Source organism: Lates calcarifer, linkage group LG9, assembly GCF_001640805.2.
Source record: "Lates calcarifer isolate ASB-BC8 linkage group LG9, TLL_Latcal_v3, whole genome shotgun sequence".
NCBI classification, from domain to species: domain Eukaryota; kingdom Metazoa; phylum Chordata; class Actinopteri; family Centropomidae; genus Lates; species Lates calcarifer.
In genome coordinates this window covers 9,359,406-9,374,131 of record NC_066841.1, presented here as the reverse complement: position 1 = coordinate 9,374,131, position 14,726 = coordinate 9,359,406, and the positions used below count along the sequence as shown (strand labels likewise).

General features: G+C 38.9%; 1 protein-coding gene across 1 annotated transcript; it reads right to left on the bottom strand.

Annotated features, from left to right (window-relative positions):
- Positions 1–2,872: 2,872 nt before the first annotated feature.
- pde6b (phosphodiesterase 6B, cGMP-specific, rod, beta) lies at positions 2,873–12,569 on the bottom strand. Its single transcript, XM_018670495.2, has 23 exons — positions 12,208–12,569; positions 11,734–12,045; positions 10,309–10,461; positions 9,423–9,512; positions 9,205–9,345; positions 9,024–9,098; positions 8,833–8,897; positions 8,665–8,731; positions 8,501–8,548; positions 8,221–8,370; positions 7,929–8,072; positions 7,718–7,783; positions 7,419–7,568; positions 7,192–7,299; positions 6,944–7,053; positions 6,476–6,563; positions 6,266–6,366; positions 6,041–6,148; positions 5,897–5,960; positions 5,733–5,807; positions 4,841–4,924; positions 4,485–4,638; positions 2,873–4,301 (listed from the first exon to the last, which is right to left on the bottom strand). The coding sequence occupies exons 1-23, from the start codon at positions 12,364–12,366 to the stop codon at positions 4,243–4,245; spliced, it is 2,571 nt and encodes an 856-aa protein (XP_018526011.1). The 5' UTR covers positions 12,367–12,569; the 3' UTR covers positions 2,873–4,242.
- Between the last annotated feature and the right edge of the window lie 2,157 nt (positions 12,570–14,726).

Sequence of the window (14,726 nt, the reverse complement as noted above, 5' to 3'; positions counted from 1 at the left end):
TTCCTCCAGTCGCAGTTTCGCCGCTCATCAAGGTAATGATACTCATTATTTGACCTGGAGATCTTTATAAATATGAATTTGTACGTCTAGAGGAAAGAGAGTAAAATAAAACTCCAGCTGCCATCTCAAGATGAGCATTTATCGGCCATCTGGTCGTCAGTGTTAGTTGTTGGGTTAGCATGTTAGCTAGTGTTTGCTAGCGGTGACATTGAGAGCCTTTACAGGTGAATCGCACTCCGCATAAACAGCTGTAAAACCTGGATCCTCCACGTCTGTCTGATGCGAAATTCGTCATCATAATGACAAAGTGTAGGGATACAATAAACCCAGTGTGTCATTTCAGGATATAGTTGCACAGCGTTAAACCACTCAGACAGAAAGGTCAAAGAAAAACTGAACTTCGCCCCAGTCACTGCTAACTGACAGTGGTTTGTGTTCAGTTATCTGGCGTAGTGTGGTCTCTCAGACGGTGACCACAGCCTGAGTTAAAATCAGAACTGCAGAAAAATCAGAAATGTTGCTCGCTCTCAGGAATCATTTTTTATAGATTTTTTAAAGTCATTATAGTGAAGTGACGCAGTGGAAATCTTCTGCACTGTTAAAGAAAACATAACCATCTATATCTCACCTTACTGGCAAGTCCCAGCTCACGCAGGTAGCTGATGACTCATAGCTGATTTACCAAGTAACACGTGTTAATCTTTTTTATTTCAGACGGCCAGGTGGTCTGCTCTGCTGCTTGGTGTCTTCTATGGCAAACAGAGGTTTGGTAAGTTGTCAGTGTGTTACTGTTAATGTCTGACCTTCTAGAGCAGTTTTGCAAAGGAATCAGTTCCCTGAACAGACACATCCACCCATATCATGAGATTCTTTAACATATAGCATATGTGGGCATGTAAGAGTAGGAAAAACACAAGGGTAAATGATAAAATTAATGTTGACTGGATTCTGGTAAGCTGCTTTGATTTCACGGTCCTTGTACTGTACACGTTGGCTCACTGTTACTCAGTAATGTTACTGGCAACACTTGTGCCTTTTCTACTGAGGCAGGTCAAAATATCTCCTGTGAAAAATGCCTCTTTTAAAGTTGCAGTGCTGTAATGCAACACACAACAAACTGTGAGAACTTCCTATATCTTGTTTTTCTGGCGAATAACCAAAAGCCAGCTCATTTTTAAAATAAAAGCTATCATCCAAAGAAATACATTACAAGCCATTGAATAGTCCTCATATCACTAAACAAACATAAAAAATAAGGAGAAGACAGTGCATCAGGACTGCACTATTCTTAAACATTTTCATTTTATTTTTGAAATGACTGGTAATATTTTCTCATGGGGTAACTCACATTTAATTGTGTGATATTGATGTGTAGCTGCTTGGATTGAGTGGATAACATAGACCTGCTCTGATCTATAAAACATATATTAATCTATAAGTATATTATCAATCCACTTACTTCTACCTGTAAGGTGTGCACATGATACTCAATGACACAGCTGTCATTAGGACATTTTCACACTTCATCAAGCTAAAATAAAAATGTTCACTGTTTGTTTTGAAATCATGACTTACTGTGGTGTTATTCTTGTTCAGACTACTTAAAGCCCATTGCTGAGGAGGAGAGGAGGGTTGAGGAGGCAGAGAAGAAGGCCAGAGAGGAGCAGGAGCGTATCTACAAACAACTGTCTGAAGGTAATACACACACACCCTCTCTTTGTTCCTGAATCTACACCCCGTCTGTCAAATAATGTCTTATTTACATATTTTCCCTCTTGTTCTCTCTTCCCTTTAGCAAATTCAGAAACCATCCTGAAATGAACAATATCTGGACCTGAGTGATGTTTCAACCTCAATAAAAACAGAAATAATTTTTCATGTAACAAGGGGTCATGTGTTACTTATTTTCTTTATCATAAAATGAAAAAAATAAACATTAAACCATTTAATATCACCTAAATATTTTTTTTTTTTTGTTGCTTGCAGTGCAAAGAACAAACAACTATAGAACACACATTTTGTGTGTGTGTGTGTGTGTGTGTGTGTGTGTGTGTGTCTGTGTGTGTGTGTACACCTGTCCTTCAGTAGGAGATGAGCCTGGGGAAAGAGCATGGTTGTAATCCTAGCCTAGTTTAGCTGCAATCCAAGGATTGGGGTCAGGGACCAGTTGTAGAAAGTGCAGTGTGGACAGAAGTGTTCCCTCAATACGCTTTTGTGTTGTGTAATGTTGTAACCTTCATTATGAACTCTGCACTGCAGTGTAGCATTACTGTATATAGTACATGCACTGCAGTATAGCATTATTATTGTGATGGCTAAGAAAATCCCAATCAGAGATGACTACATTTCAAGTTGCTGCAGGGGACTAAAACAAGATATATCTTTATTTTTAGAACGTTAAGGTCATATATATTTTATAGGAGTCAATTCCGGACTGAGTCAGTGAATAGTGAGTTATTGAACCATCACAGATGATTAATTCACTCAGATATCTCATAAAAATACATTTGCTTTATTTGGGTCATTATCGTACATGTGGAGCACAGGAAGAGGCAAGCTTTAAAATACCGACCAAGGTAAATAAAGTCTATTTAAAAATTATATTGGATATGTCCGCAGCATATTAGATACATGTATTGCCTAATACAAGTTGGTTATCTCTGATACACCCAAGCTTTTTTAACATGTGGAATACTTGTACATCAGAGAAATGAGGCAAGCGTAATAACAGTTCAATAAACGGGAAAACAAAATTACTTGACTCATTTTGCCAGTGCTTGCAAATATCTCTAACTTCCTGATTAAAAAATGAGCATCTACATTTTAACTAGAAAAATATTTTTTTAATTATATATTTACAGCGAGGGAGGAAATATGTACATGTTTTTACAAGAAGTTGAGTTACTCCCTTGTGCTGTGTCAAACAGCTCAGGTCTCTGACCTGATCCTTTTTTGTGTGAAGTTTGCATTTTCCTCCATATTTGTATTTAGTTTCCTCTCACATGAGAACACATCATTGTTACATATTATGAATGTTACGATGGCCTCAGAGGTGGAGTTAGTCCTCAGGTGGTGCATTCTGGCTGCTCTTTTTAAAGAATCCCATTAGGGTTCAAAGAGTATGAACTTCATGTAGCAGCTGGAGAAAGAAAGTTTCTCCAGCTACTGTTTAATGCTTCAAAACTTAATTCTTAACTTCATAATAACATTAATCTTATCTGGGACCAACTCATTTCCAGAGTAGTAACTGGGTTTCACTGTCCTCTATTTTGTTAAGACATTTGTAAATTTATATTCACGAAACATGGTAACATTCTCAGCTACTCTCTCATATATATGTACAGTAAGAAGGCATCATGAGTAAGCAACTACAGGCTTGTTTGCAGGCAGTAAAGTTATATTCCTATGCCATATAGTCTTCACAAATATGCATCTTTTCCTGCAGCAGCCCTGAACTCATCATCTACCATCTTTGGCTCTCTGCAGACAAGGTAAACAAACTCTCATTTGTAAATGTTTAGTGACTGGAAGAAGTGAAAATGAAATTCTCATTCTGGAATAGTGGAATATATGTACAACTGTTCAATAATATTTCTATCTACCCATTATCTAAATTTACATTCTGAAACACTAAATGATTATTGCAGTAATGTACAATATACAGTATGTTTGAAAGCATTGCTCCAAACATGATATACAATCTACAGTGATTTGGACTTAGCAGCAAATAATTACTTGTATAGAACATTCACTGTACAGTATGAGGATGAATGAAAACCAGAGATTCAAAAATCACCTTGGCTGTTGATTCATATATAAACACAAATAATATTAAGACAGGGATGGGTACTTTTGTCTTACATGTAAGCAAGTGTTACATAGAAGCAGTACTCATGACTAGCAGTTTATATTTCTGCTGCATTTTGAATTCTTTTTTATTTTTGAAATGTCTTTAATTTTTAAGCTCACCTGGTTAGTGTCCCTTCAAGATAAAACATTGATTGTCTCTCCTTGTTCGGCTTTTTCTTTTTTCATATGAACCAGTATTTCTTAAGAAATACTCTGGGGCTTTGCATTCTTTCATGTATCCATCTTCCTGACATCATTGCATTTTTATTTTTTATTTTTTGCCCTTGGCAGTGAGACTCACTGACTGGCTGTGATTCTGAAGGTAACTCTGAAGTCAGTCTGTTATGATCTCGTCCATATGCACTCCAATCATTTGCACAGCTTTTTGATCCTCTAGCATATCGAGCAGGTCTTGGAGCCAGAGCCTCCACCACCGGAATTGTTTGCAGGAGCTGGTGGGGGAAGAAGAAGAAGAAGAAATGATATATTTGTAAATCAGGAAGCAAGAACATCTTGGAATTAAAGTTAAATGTTTTTGTGCTGCGGTCAATTAATAACAAACTAATAACAAAATGGATACACAGCTTTCCAGCAATTCATTGTAGCTGTGTAATTATTCCATAGAATTACTGCACCTTTATTGCCTGTAGCCGCCTCTTTAGCAGCCTTCTCCTCCTCTAAAGCTTTGAGTTTAGCTTCATACTCCTCTTTTTTAGCATTCCACTCCTTCCTGTTATTGAGGATGCCATCAAGCATGGGCTGGATTTGTGGGTGGAAGCGAGAGAACTCCTGAACAGAAAAGGGTCAGAAACAATAAAACACTGTTAGTGGGAACTACATAATGTATTGGCCCTTATTTTTTCAGGGCCACCTTTTAAAATGGACCAGGTACCTCCCAGAAACACATTAACTAATGATTAACATTAGATAAACTAAAAAAAAAAAAAAAAAAAAAAAAAAAAAATTTGTTGCTGTCAATGTGAAACATTACCTTGTAGACAAACGTGCAGACAAAGTCAATGAAACCACATTGTAGCTTTGGAAGCTCAGCTGCCTTGGTCCTGTCCATCATGGGCTGGTGGGAGGAACAAAAACTGTTAAATCAGTGATAACTGCTACTGCTGAAGTGATTGGGAGTAGTAGAACTTGCTTCTGGCTTTGTAGCTTTGTAAAGTGCGTCTACATCTGTACCATTGCAATACAACTTTCAGCTACCACTGGCAGCATTCAAACGAGCAAGGGAGGAGGAAATTAAGCACCATCTTGAATTTTTTTGTCAATATCTGACATAAACCATTTTCTCCCAACACGTTACAAAGAGGTTCACATTCTTGAGTGAATCATTGCCCAAAATGGTAGAGTCACTAGGACTTAATCAAAACTTGGTATTTGTGTAGCTGTATGCTGGTTGAAGATACTATGACACAAATGTACTGGGTTCTGTCTTTACAGACCCACAAAAAAATGTATCACTCTGTCCATACTCCTTGCTACTGGATATGTTGATAAGGCTCAGGCCACAATCTGAAGCTACTAATTTACAACTCTACTAATTTGCAGCACAACAACAAAAATACCACATAATTAAGCAAAGAAATGAATATAAAACAATGAACATAAGCTGCAATATCCCATAGATTTCCTATAGGTTTTTGAAGTATTAGTACAAGACATTGAATGACATCACTAAGGACTCTTAGGACATGTGATGGATATTTATACTATTTTCTGACATTTAATAGACCAAATAATTGATCAAGAAAATATTTGGCAGATTATTGGATAATGAAAACTTAATTGCAGCCTACACAGTTATTTACTGACATTAATGTGCACATTTTCATACAGATACACATATTTATTCCAACAGTTTGTAAACTCACAATGGGTTGCTGTTCCAGTACTGTCCTCTCCAGATCACCCTGCTCCCAAAACTCTGCTGCTACAGACAAGGCAACCTGAAAGATGCAAACACAGCTATCTTCAGAGAAGACTCTCAGAAACACTCAGTGAATCTCTGATTTATTAATTTTTTTGTGTTCCTCACCTTGCTCTGTACCTCCCAAGGCTTGGTGATAGCAGACAAGTCACAGGCTGTCATCATCATAGCCCTGAAGTGGAAAAGAGAGATTTTGAAGAATCAGGGAAATGTCAAGGAAATAAGAACTTTGTGTATGTTCGCTGTACTCACATGACGATCTCTTTCCTGGTTGTTTCTAGCGACATGAAATCTACCCACTTCTTTTCATCCTCATATGTGTGTGAAAGGTCCACAATCTTCTGGAACATGGTTCTTTTCCTAGCAAGGTACAAGGAGAGGACCTTTTTCACAGGTGTCACTTTACTGTGTAGGCATGAAGGCAAAATGAAGCAATAAACAAGTAGGCAGAGTGAGTAAATGAGAGACTGTACTGACTTGAAATAAAGAGCCAGGTCAGTGGCGATGATGGCAATGTCCATGAGATGAATGACATGGTCGACTTGTCGCCTGTTGAGGTTCTGGTAGATATTCAGTGACTGCAGGTGGGGTGAAAGGAGAGAGGCAGGCATCAGTCAGACTTAGTGACCGGGGGACATGCCTAGGAAGAGGTTTCAGTAATGTACGAGACTGCCTCTTCATTCTCACCTCGTCAGACAAGAGGAACTTTCCAAACTCTAGATGGTGTCGTTCCAGGATGGAGGAGCCGTGCAACTTGGCCAGAGGGTTACCGGATCTGTTGGTGTGAATCAAATTCCGCAGAAATCAGCAGGATTAAAGATGAGCTAAACAACAGTTGCCATCCGTTTCAAGTGTTGACATTTTAAGTATTTTTTCTTCCAGGTAGCAACTGATTTTAGTCACAACTGAATAAAATCTGCCTGTAAAGACATCTATTACAATGAACCTCAAACCTTATTCTATTGGTGTCAAAGCTGCATTATCAGTGCATTGTCATGCTGTTGAAAGAATTAAGATGCATTAGAAAAGGTTTAAAAACAAAACTATGAGACATTTTAAAAACCCTTTAAGAAAAAAAAGCTCTTAAACAGTGCTCAGACACAGCAGTTTGATTTTTGTGCAATCACAACTGTTTTACATGGGGGCTGCACTTACTTGACTTGGTACAAGTTGTTTGTCCCTCTGTGATCGATATCATGCAGGAAGCCTGCAGTTATCATGGCCATTACCTCCAAGTCAGTGTAGTATCGCTTCAGCATTCCCGTCTGAGCACACAGAAACACACACAAAGTCGTCCAGTAAAGAAAAGTCCAGAACACAGTACAGTGCATGTATGTAGGATATGTAGGAATTTAAACAGTTTCTTTTGCAAATTGAGGCTAAAATAATGCACAAAATAATACCGTTAATAGCGTAAACATGGTCTGTCCCACGTTGAAGCCATGACGCCAGTTGTGGTAGGTGATTCGCCTGTAGCCTTTACTGACTGAGTACATGAACCGAACCAACACCTGAAAGGAAAAGAGAAGAGAACCAGTCAGTCATACACAATGTAATGCCTGGGGATTGTTGCATACAATGTGAGGATGTAATGCTTGTATGTATGTGTTTATTTGTGTGTCTAGATCACCTCTTGAGGGACCTGGAACTTCTTGACCACCCCAACCTCATAGTACATCTGGATCCCGCACTTCACCAACTCCATCTCTGTGCAGTTAAAATCCGAAAAGTGGAACTCGTAGATCTCAAACTTCTTAATCAGTGGAGGTAGGTCTTTTTTCTACAATGAAGAGAAAGCAGAGTAAGATAAAACAGCACAGAGCACATTCATGGCACTGGCACTCCCACACACTTGTGTTCTGTTGTAAAGATTAAATGCTACTTAAGGCCCACGGTAGACATTAAATTACAGTCAAGTTTTAGTATTACCAGGATAGCTAGGAGCTCATCCTCTTCACAGTCTCTGGGCTCAAGGTCATAGACCTCTCTGGTGTTCTGGAAGAGACAAGAAAACCATTGAGGGTGTATGCTTGAGCAGTCATACTGAATACAAGTTTGAATTTGAAATAAGGTCTTTTAATCAAATGCAGTTATTAGGATTGTTGATGAAGCTAAAATTTAAAAGGGTTAAAGTACTGACCAAGATATTCTGAATCTCATCATCCCGACATTTAACATGGTAGAGCACCATGTCCTGAGCAATGTCCTTCCGATTCTCGAGCTTGTTCATTTTGTCATAAGTGTCCGTGTTCAAAACTGACCAGCCCAGGAACTGGGTCAAAGCCTGAGGAACAGGGAAATCAACCACAGAAAAACAGGATCAGCACATTATGTATTGTATCTATCAGGAGAGGATGGTCCACAGTCAAATACAGATATAGAGCTTCAATTGTATAGCATAGAACTATACACAGATTGTAAAAAACTATTACCTCCATGAGATTCTCATCGTGATCATCAAAAGGCTTTCCGTCTTTTCTGTTGTAAAAGGTGGCGACACCTACTATCTCTTCTTTTTTGTTGACAATTGGCAGCGAGAGAACATTTTTTATGGTCCAACCACTGCTGTCAAGTGGCTCAGTCTGCAACAATGGAATGAAAAATGAGAATGTGATCTTTTATGAACCTCTATAAGAGCCACAGACTCTAGAAAAGTTTGGAAAATCATTTTTTACCTCCTTCTCTAGTATTTGGCCTTTGTAAGTCTCTTACCTGAAATTGGAACGTCTCATCAGAAGCTGCATTCATAATGTTACAGATCTAAAGAGCAGGAAAACAACAGATTGATCAAGGGGAAGAGTGCATAAAAAATAAAATTTGGTCTTAACTGATTCAATAGCTTGTTTTAATTTATACAATATTAAAAGAAAACTTACAAAACCACTCTCAGCAACATAAGTTGGCAGGCCGCTGCTCAAGGCCCAGTGATCTGGAGTTGGATTGCTGTATGATGAATAGACAAGTTGTCATTTCAATCCATCACCTGTGCTGCTAATAAATATGCAGACTGAGGCAAACTTGAAAGTGAAAACATCTGTACTCACGGTATTACTTTGATGTCTTCTTTTCCATGTAATATATAATCAATCACTTTGTAGAAAATTACCTCCTGGAGAAGGAATAAAACACAGAGATTAGAGAAGAAAAAAGACCAAGGGCAACATCAAGTATGTAGATATCTTCTACCAACAGAGTGCTCCAAACAATGTTTGATAAATTAAACTAAATAATGTACCCTGCCATCAGGAGTTACAGGGCCAGAGTAAGGTGGCTGCTCTCCCATCAACACAGGCCAGATGTCAAAGAACTCCTGAGAGTAGACAGACACAAAAAATACAGAGAAACAAAGTCAGAAACTTCATGGCAATACAAAATGTGGGATATTACAGGCAAAGATAAAAATGCAGGTGAAGTACCTTTTCCTTTGTCATGTCAAGTAAACCAACAGAGTAGCGGTCACAGTTGAGGTAGGCTCGGACTGTGTACAAGGCTTTGTGAAACTGTCGCTCAATGTCTGTCAGCTCTTCAAATACCTTGTTGGCAGACCACAGCAGCAGCTGGGAAACATAACACACAGTGTAAATGTAGTAGATGTAGTAAACGGTTGGCTAAGTTCCAGGTTAATGTCCTTTACCTGTCCTTTACGTGTCTCACAGCTGTGGAGGTAACTCAGATGGTAGATCTTCAAGTTCAAAGAGGCAATTTTCAGATACTTTATAAAAAGCTGAAAGGACAAATGAGACAAAAGAAAGAAAGAAACATAAAGTTGAGTGATATGGCACAGAAAAAAAAAAAAAAACTTAATAACACAAATGGTACATCATGACACAAAATAAAATGGGGTAATGTGTGATTATATGGTATACAGTGTAATCTGATGAAGACATTATATGATAAGGTGTTAAAACAAATGCTGCCCCAATAATTTGGATCAGTCAATGAAAAGATAATAATAATAATAAAAGGAAAAGAAAAATAATGTGCTTACAGGAAAAAGAGTAAAGATACAAATGAGCTTTGTGACTCATGTCTGATAAAAGGCCATTATTCCAGCCATGTTGTTAAGTATTGATTTAAAGGTAATAATGATACTGAAAACATAAATTAAAAATAGTATTTATTTATAGTCTACCTTTCTGGCTGAAGTATGTGTTATAGGAATGCTACTGGAAATAGCTTGATTCCTGCTGCTGTTATTCAGGTAACATTTTTTGTTTGATTTTGCCTGTCTAGTTATGTCATTAATCTGCTGTGGGTTCAAGTCCATGACTGTCCTGTCTTAACCTCAGGCTTATTTCCATTTTAAAGCTCAGTTTATTCTTACTTGGGATGACATCCCTGTATAAGTGACAGATTAATAACCTGACGTATACTGAACACACTCCACTCCAGCTCGTAAACACCTTCATAATCTACTGAGCAGGCTCGAAGGGAATTCCCTCCCGGCTGTAGTGACACCTTTTATAAGTGCTCTGACTGTGTGTGCTTTGCTCGTTGGTTCACATGTGGTTGGGACTCACGTCTTCATCCTCAGCAGTGAAATGTGGTCCTGTGGTCTTGTTCAGAGCCATGATCACTGCCACCATGTCTTTACCGTTGAGAATGGGTGTAGCCAGAACGTTCCTGGTCTCGTAGTCTGTGAGTTCGTCGACAAATGAGCTGAAGTACTGGTTCTAAAAGAGAGAAAATATGATGTTTTTAGCCCATGTTGAAGGCTGTTTGCAACTAGTGCACACACATACTCTGTTTCTGTTTTCAGTGCTAGTAAAGTCTGGTCTAAAATGTAATTTATTTCTAATTTAGTTAACATTTTATGTACTCTCAGTTGTTGTAGTATACATCGGTTACTTATAGTTACTTAGGCTTCCCAAAAATGTAATCTATACTCTGTATATGCATGAGTGATGTCTGAGTTATGACTGGCTTTTTTGTGTTTTTTATAAATACTATACTGTATACTGTGGGCACTCTGTATTGAGGCAGTGTGAAGTAAACTAGTTTTGATCTGTTTTAGATTCCTGCTGACTGCTGACTAAATGTCAGAGGCGTCTAATCCACAGCTAGAGCAGAAGCTGATGGGATCTGGAAATAAATGGATTATGTCTGACAAGGGGATTTGCACCCTCACTTGGTCAAGTATAGATATATGTTAATTAGCGCTTATTTTAGTTGTCTACAACCAGCAGACACTGGTTATGAAGTGTAAGCCTATTGAAATTCATGAAAACAAAGATTTATCAAGAACATGCCACTGACTAAAATCAAAACATAGCATCTGATCAGTTTTATATAATAACACCCATAAATATTATTTATTTTTTATGGCACAACACATCTCCACAGGCTGCATCATTGTATGCCTTTGTTTAAAGGTCAAAAATGTTTTCACTCACTCCCAATGAAATATAATTTGATGGTTCCTCTGTGTCTTTTGTTTTTGCTGTATTGCCTTTTCCAAATGTGAACTATCAACACTTGTCAATCACTGAAATGCTGTTTTTAGCCATGACCTACATCTATGTCAATGGGGAGAAGAACATTGGCCAGCATATTCTTTAAAAACACCCCAGTTGTCCTGAGTTTTGATTATCATTAAAACACCATCAAATTGATACAAAAATGTATAACAAGTTGAATTTACTCATAAATTTAGATTAAAGAAAAGATGCTGAAAGATTCCCGGGCACTCTCTATTGTTATGAGCTATAGTGACGTTCAAAAACTGCAAATTGCTGTGAAATTAATATTTAATTGTTAAAAAGATAAATATTAATTAATTAGTTAAAGTCACTATGTGCAGGATTTGAAAACTGGAGGCTGTGGTGCCATCTGCTGGTGCTATCATTAATTACACTGTGACCGCATAACATCTGCACTTTATTCTCACAGGGCTCCATCATCCCAAGCTTAGGTTTAGAGTTCACTGGCACATTTTCCCACCTTACCTCTTTAACATCTTTCACATTAACAGTCTTCTTGGTCAGGGCCACATTGCCAACTATTCCCATGTCCAGCGGATAGACGATCTCAGAGTCCGGTGGCACCACGCAGTCGTCAAACTCTGCCTTTGTGCTGACGTTGAAGAGCCTTGTTGCGAGCTCTCCGATGCCGTTCCGCTGCCGGTACATGAACAGGCTGCACCGGTCAGCGTGGATGAGAGCGCTGATTCTCTTCAGGATCTTGAAGACCACCTTTTCCATGTTGATGTTCTCCTGCATGTCTTTGATCAGGTCATACATGATTCGGCTTTCCTCAACCTTGAAAAAGAGATTTTACTTTCAGTAGAGAAGATTGGGTCCCTCATAAAGAATACAGAAGTTTGCCAAAGGTTATACTGGATATCCATAAGTCTATGTAAATCTGTCTGTCTCTACTTTCTCTTTCCTACCAGTATCAAAGAGAGAAATCATTTCATTTACCTGACTGAGCTCCTCAAACTGACTGAAGTCGATCTGGTTCTCTGGGAGTCCTGACGCCTTCGATACAGAGGCAGGGCTCATCTTCTTGGCAAAGTACTGTTTAGCAAACGCAGGATTCCCCTGGAGGAACTTTTCCACATCTCCCTTTTGCACACCCATGGTTCCTTCTTGCTCCTCTTCTCCTAAACCTTCCTGTCTTCTCCCTCTTTCAGCTCAGTGATGATCAGCTCCCACTCGGTCCAATGCTACTCTAAATGAGCTGTGCCCAACTTCTCAGAGTAGAAATAAAAGACAAAATAAGCAAAACAACGCCTGCAGCTGCTGGTTAATCCAGTTAATCCCCTAAAGAAAAAAAAAGAACAAACAGATCTTACCCTGGTATTACACAGAAAGGGGGAAAACACAAGCCGGCACATTCAAAAGCAGGTTAAAAAAAATGTAATAATCCCCCCTGTCAGTGGGATGAGCACACTGAGTGAGGGAGAGCCCTGAGGAGAAGGCAGAGGGCTGAATCCAAACAATCCTTGTGTCATCAGCAGATAGTGCTGAAGGTTAGCAGGGATCTACCCATGTTAAACTGGTCAGCTGATCATTTAGTAATGGATATGTGGCCAATGATACTGCACCACCAAAATGGTGCTCTCTGAAACACATTGTTATTTGCACTGAGAGTGTAATACATGCTGTAATGTATGGTATGTAGATATTAAGAAAGCACAACATTTAAGATTTAACACTCAGTAGCAAGACACTCCCCTTTTTCCTTTTAATTGCATTCAAAATAAGATTTATTGTGGACTGATTTATTTTTTTGCTCATCACATCTACAGTGTATTTTCCATATTTTCCACTGTTTATGTACCATTTACAATAAACAGTCTCTCTCACAAATGTAGGTCTACCTGCACAAGCTCTTTAAGTCCTTATTAAACAAGGCCTCCTCTGGCATAAGCCCTATTTAGATAGGACACTAGCTGATTATCTCAGCACCCCAACTCTCCCTCTTTCTCCACATGCAATCTTTATGGCACTGCCCTTCAGAGTTTCAGTTACTGTTATCATTAGATTTAGGAGACAAAGGACTGACCGTCATTGCCTTTCTAAGAAGCCTGAGGGAATGAAGCCTGCTGGAGGCTAGATACTAACTTGACAGTAATGAGATAGTGCTGTCATCAACAAACACGCAATGGGAAAAAATAAAGATGTTCTTACAGAAGATAGAAAAATTGTTTCTTACATAAGAGAAAATTAATCCTTTCATTGAGAGCAGGGAGGACCTGTCTATAATAAGGTCTCATAAACACCTTAAACAAAAGGTCAAATAGATAATCTGCTTCCACTATAATAGATTACGGCAGTTCCAGCGTGTGTGTGTGTTTGTGTGACAGAGTGAGTGAGAGTGGGAGGGCTTAGTGGTTTAGGTTGGTGAGTATGATAAGGGTGTGTATTTGATGTGTACCTGTGGTGTCTCATGGGTAAATCCACATATAATATCATGTGAACAGGGATCAGGGTGGGGTACACACTATAGCTCAGCACTGTGGTGGCCCATTTACTTGCTGCTCAGCACCAACATTTTTTCCTTAGGTCACTTGCATCCACAAATGTAACCCTCATGTTGGCACTAGAGGATCACAAAAATTCAGGGCAATCTTTTTAACATATGTTGAGATATTTTAGTTTTGACCAAAGTAGTGGACTGACCAACCAACAGACACAGGTGAGGAGTGACAAAGGCAGGGGTCAGGCAGACAGGCAAGTTAGGGGGGAATGGCAGAGACTGGTTGCAGATTTGCAGGTGGAATGGAGATCCAGCAGATGAACAGGCAGAGGTGGTGAGCGTGGATGTGGTGGGACAGCAGCACTGAAAACTCAGGAGAGACACAAGGTTAGTCAAAACACAAGCAATTCACCAGAAATATTATTGAATGATAACTCAAAGACTGACATGCAAAGCAATCTGTTACCACTGAGACAACTGGCCTGCCAAAGAATGACAGGAGAACTGGGGTTCTTATACTGGAGCTGATGGGCTGATGAGGAGCAGGTGTGGAGATGAGCAAGGTAATTGTACACACACACACACACACACACACACACACACACACAGAAGGGGGGGGGGGGGTTAAGATGCATTGTCGTAGTTACATTGCGTCAGACCCATGAGCATGTAGACGCAACAGAGCACCTGTTACCATACATGTCTGTCTGAATTTAATTCCCGTTTTATCATTATTTTAATGGCTCAATTTTCTCAATTCATTTCAAAGTTATTATATTATTAGTGTTGGACAGGAAACCCTATTGAATTGTAGCCCACAGCACTGACTTTGTCACTGTACATGTCTTCCTCCTGTTATAAATAAAGTTGCTTAAAAAAGTGTTTGAAATACAGTGATGAAAGAAAGAAACATCTCAGTTTGGTCTTTAGTCCTTACAAGTTGTAATGCTGACATACACCACAGGATGGCAGCATACCCATATTTTAGCACCCATAGAAGTCCTCACACACCCCTGGT